At 35.9% G+C, this 3,352-nt stretch overlaps 1 protein-coding gene across 1 annotated transcript in view; it reads left to right on the top strand.

The window, feature by feature from the left end:
• The window catches only part of LOC107643603, a 7,584-nt gene continuing 4,232 nt past the window's right edge, over window positions 1-3,352 (top strand). The window contains exons 1-8 of the mRNA XM_016347293.1: window positions 1-161; window positions 871-1,137; window positions 1,358-1,558; window positions 1,745-1,828; window positions 2,035-2,094; window positions 2,199-2,243; window positions 2,437-2,636; window positions 2,724-3,194. Of these exons, the coding sequence (XP_016202779.1) occupies window positions 880-1,137; window positions 1,358-1,558; window positions 1,745-1,828; window positions 2,035-2,094; window positions 2,199-2,243; window positions 2,437-2,636; window positions 2,724-3,194 (1,319 nt within the window). The 5' untranslated portion in view covers window positions 1-161; window positions 871-879. The remainder of the gene's footprint in view (window positions 162-870; window positions 1,138-1,357; window positions 1,559-1,744; window positions 1,829-2,034; window positions 2,095-2,198; window positions 2,244-2,436; window positions 2,637-2,723; window positions 3,195-3,352) is intronic.

Raw genomic sequence — 3,352 nt, 5'->3', positions numbered from 1 at the left:
ATTTCACACTACTTGAAGAAGCTGATTAATAATTAATTAAGCTTTAATCTTACTTTTGTTCCTCCGTTAAAGCCAAGACCTCAACATCTTCGCTAAAGGCCGCCTCAACATCTCTCTATAATTTTCCTTCTTCCTCTTCCTTTTAATTTTCCAGCTTCCAGGTCAGCTTACTCTTCTTCTTCTTCTTTCGTTAATAATTCATTTATTTCATCTATCTAACTTTTACTGTTTCCAGTTTCAGCTGCATATATGCTCAATTAGATTTTTTGTGTGCTTTTTTCTGGGTTACTGTACCTTATATATATAATAATAATAAGAAGAAGAAGCTTCTATCGAACTTTATTTTTCTCTGTGTTTTGGTTTAATTCGATGCGCATCGCGTATACTTAATCTGTGTTTTTCAGAGCAGAACGTGAAAAATCCGATTTTTTACTATGACTGTGATCGGATACTATATGCTCTTTGGGCTGAAAACAAATCTTTTAAATAATTAGGATTCTTTATTGTGGGGGGAAGTTTTTTAGGTTTACCTAACATCTTTTAATGAGCGACATGGGGGAAAAAGGGAAATTGAATCATTGGATGTGGCCTAAGTATATGCAAAGTCCAGGGTTTTTTAATTTTGATTATTATTTTTTAATTATGTATGGAAATTTTTTTTTTTTTTAATTCAGTTGGTGCAATTGCTGCTAATACTAATGAGCAAAACATCTTGCTAATGGCAAGTTTAGTCAGTTCAAGTAAAGTTTTCTAATGTTCATGTGACTACCAGATAAATGTGAAGTTCAAGCATAACATTGTTTCATAATGAATACTCTGACTTCTGACAAATTGTTTATCTGATTTTCTGTCATTGCTTATCATGATTAGGAAAGAACAATGACTGGCATAGCAAAGGAGGAAGAGTCAGCTAGTCCTAGTTGGGGTGAAGTGGCTAGGGCTGTTGCTGCTGCTGTTAGTTCTCCAACTTTGAAAGATGATACTGGTGGCAGCCAATTTCAGAGGCTACATAATCAAGTTACAAAGATGATAAAGGGATTTTCACGCTCTCCTGATTCTAAAAATGCGTATTACAATCCAGAAATCCTGACTAGTTTGAAGCGTCAATGGGCTGCAAACTTTCAATTGCAACACACTGTATGTTACAGAATTGGGTTTTGACTTCAGTATACCAGAATTACATTTTCCTTCTAGGCTTTTGAGTATAACAATTAAACAAAGCTCATGCTTCTTATTATCGTATTATCTCTGGAACTTGGTTTGAATGCTTGTTTCCGTTTGTTTCACTTTAAACCGTTGCATCTTTGCTCACAACTCTTTGCTGTGCCATTAAATCTTGCCTCTTTTGAGCTCGCAGGACCACAGATCTTGGAAGGAGCCTTCACAGCTGTTTGAAAGCATGGTGGTTGTGGGACTTCATCCAAATTGTGATGTTCAGGCACTGCGAAGGCAATATGTTGATAGAAAAATTGAAAGCCCGGGAAAATTGAGAAGTGCACTTGGTTATCAGAATCAATCCCGTATAGAACCCAATATAGAGCCCAATATTGAACCTCAGGTTGTGGATTTTTGTAGCAGAGATTGAATTATTGTACTTTTTTAATTCTCATTGCCAGTGCTACTTGTTCTAGTGTTCATGTATTATCATTTCAGTTTTTACTTTTATGATCACCAGAATTTTTATTGATGATTGTATTTTTTAACCATCTCAGTACCTTTAGCACTCATATTCAAGTTTTTCCAGGTTTTATTTGTATATCCTCCTGAAAAAAAGCTGCCTCTTAAAAGCAAGGATCTTCTCTCTTTCTGCTTCCCTGGAGGATTGGAGGTTAGGTGTATGCTTAATGAACTTTTATCTTTATATCAACAACTAATGATATTCTTACTTGTATTTAAACTCTCGGCAACAATAGTTGTTTATACATGTATTTGTACAGTGAATAGTAATAAAGTCTTCTACTTGTTCGACCTACACTTTCTTAATGTTCATATGATCATTTAGTTATGTTTCAATGTTTTTGGTTTCGGTTATAGGTCCGTGCTATTGAGAGAACCCCATCCATGAGTGAGTTGAATGAAATTCTTTTTGGGCAGGTATTTGTGCTATGCAATACTGACATTAATATTAGTTTTAGCATCATTTTTAGTTTCAGTTGGATGTTCACATTGATAACAAGTATTCTGCTTGTATATTGCAGGAACATATCAAACAAAGGGATCTGTCATTTGTGTTCAGGTTACAGGTGTGTGAAGCTATCCTATTTTAACAAAGGCAGCCTTTTCAAACCATGTGCTAAATTATATGTAGGAATTTATTCTACATATAGTTAAGATGGGGAAAAGAATGCCTTTCCTTATTTATTTATTTCTGCATTGTACTTGTTGCCATGTTCATGATGTTTGAAATTCTTCTTTTTCCTTCCTTCAACTTTGTAGGGTGCAGACCATTCAACGCTTTATGGGTGTTGTGTCTTAGTTGAAGAACTAGTTCATAAGCCCTCTGGATTGCTTTCTCTGATTTCTGATAAACAACCACCTTTTTCTTCTTCGAGACGTCATATATTAACCACACAGAGATGTTACTGCATTCTTTCAAGGCTCCCATTTTTTGAATTGCACTTTGGTGTTTTACAAAGGTAGGTTTATTTAATGGGTCTATCGGTAAGCATTCTACATATGATTTTACCATTTTTGCTCACTTTGTTCTATTAATATCTCTGAAGCATCTTCACACAAGAGAGGCTGGATCGGTTGACGAAAAGTATTGGAGATTTAAGTTTTGAATCTTTTGATGGTAACTCTGAGGATGAAAACTCAGATGGTAATTTTGAGCACATGTTAGTGAGTGATGGGCCAATGGAAGGCAAACTTGATGGAAGTCCAATGATTTCTGAGTCAAGCTTAAGAAGGTCTTCGCCTGAAAATATTGTGGGTGATGCTCATCCAGAGCATCAAATGGTTAACGGGGAACTGCAGATTTACGAGAGAATCAGTTATGAGATTGTTGAACCAACTGATCCTGAAACTGGAAGGGCAATGGCCAAAGAAGAATCGGGCCCTACATATTCAGAAGACGGTGATCAGTATACAGATGCTTTTGCAACCAACAAACACTCAGAAGATAAGCATTTACCCAATGCTCTATTGCCACTTCTGCGCTATTGCCAGTATGAAAGCTCAGAATCTTCCTGCAGGTACATGGCCCTGAACCTTATTACTGTTGTTTCTGGGAATCTCCTTCATTGACATGCAGAATGAGTGCAATCCTCGCTTTGTATGTTATTTTTCATTTTATTTTCCTATCAATTGGATTGCTTTGTCTACATTGAATAGCTTGTTTCTTCTTGCTTAT

This window comes from Arachis ipaensis, chromosome B01 (genome assembly GCF_000816755.2).
Source record: "Arachis ipaensis cultivar K30076 chromosome B01, Araip1.1, whole genome shotgun sequence".
Lineage (NCBI taxonomy): Eukaryota > Viridiplantae > Streptophyta > Magnoliopsida > Fabales > Fabaceae > Arachis > Arachis ipaensis.
Note: the sequence above shows the minus strand (reverse complement) of the source record. Positions and strands in the feature narration are given on the sequence as shown.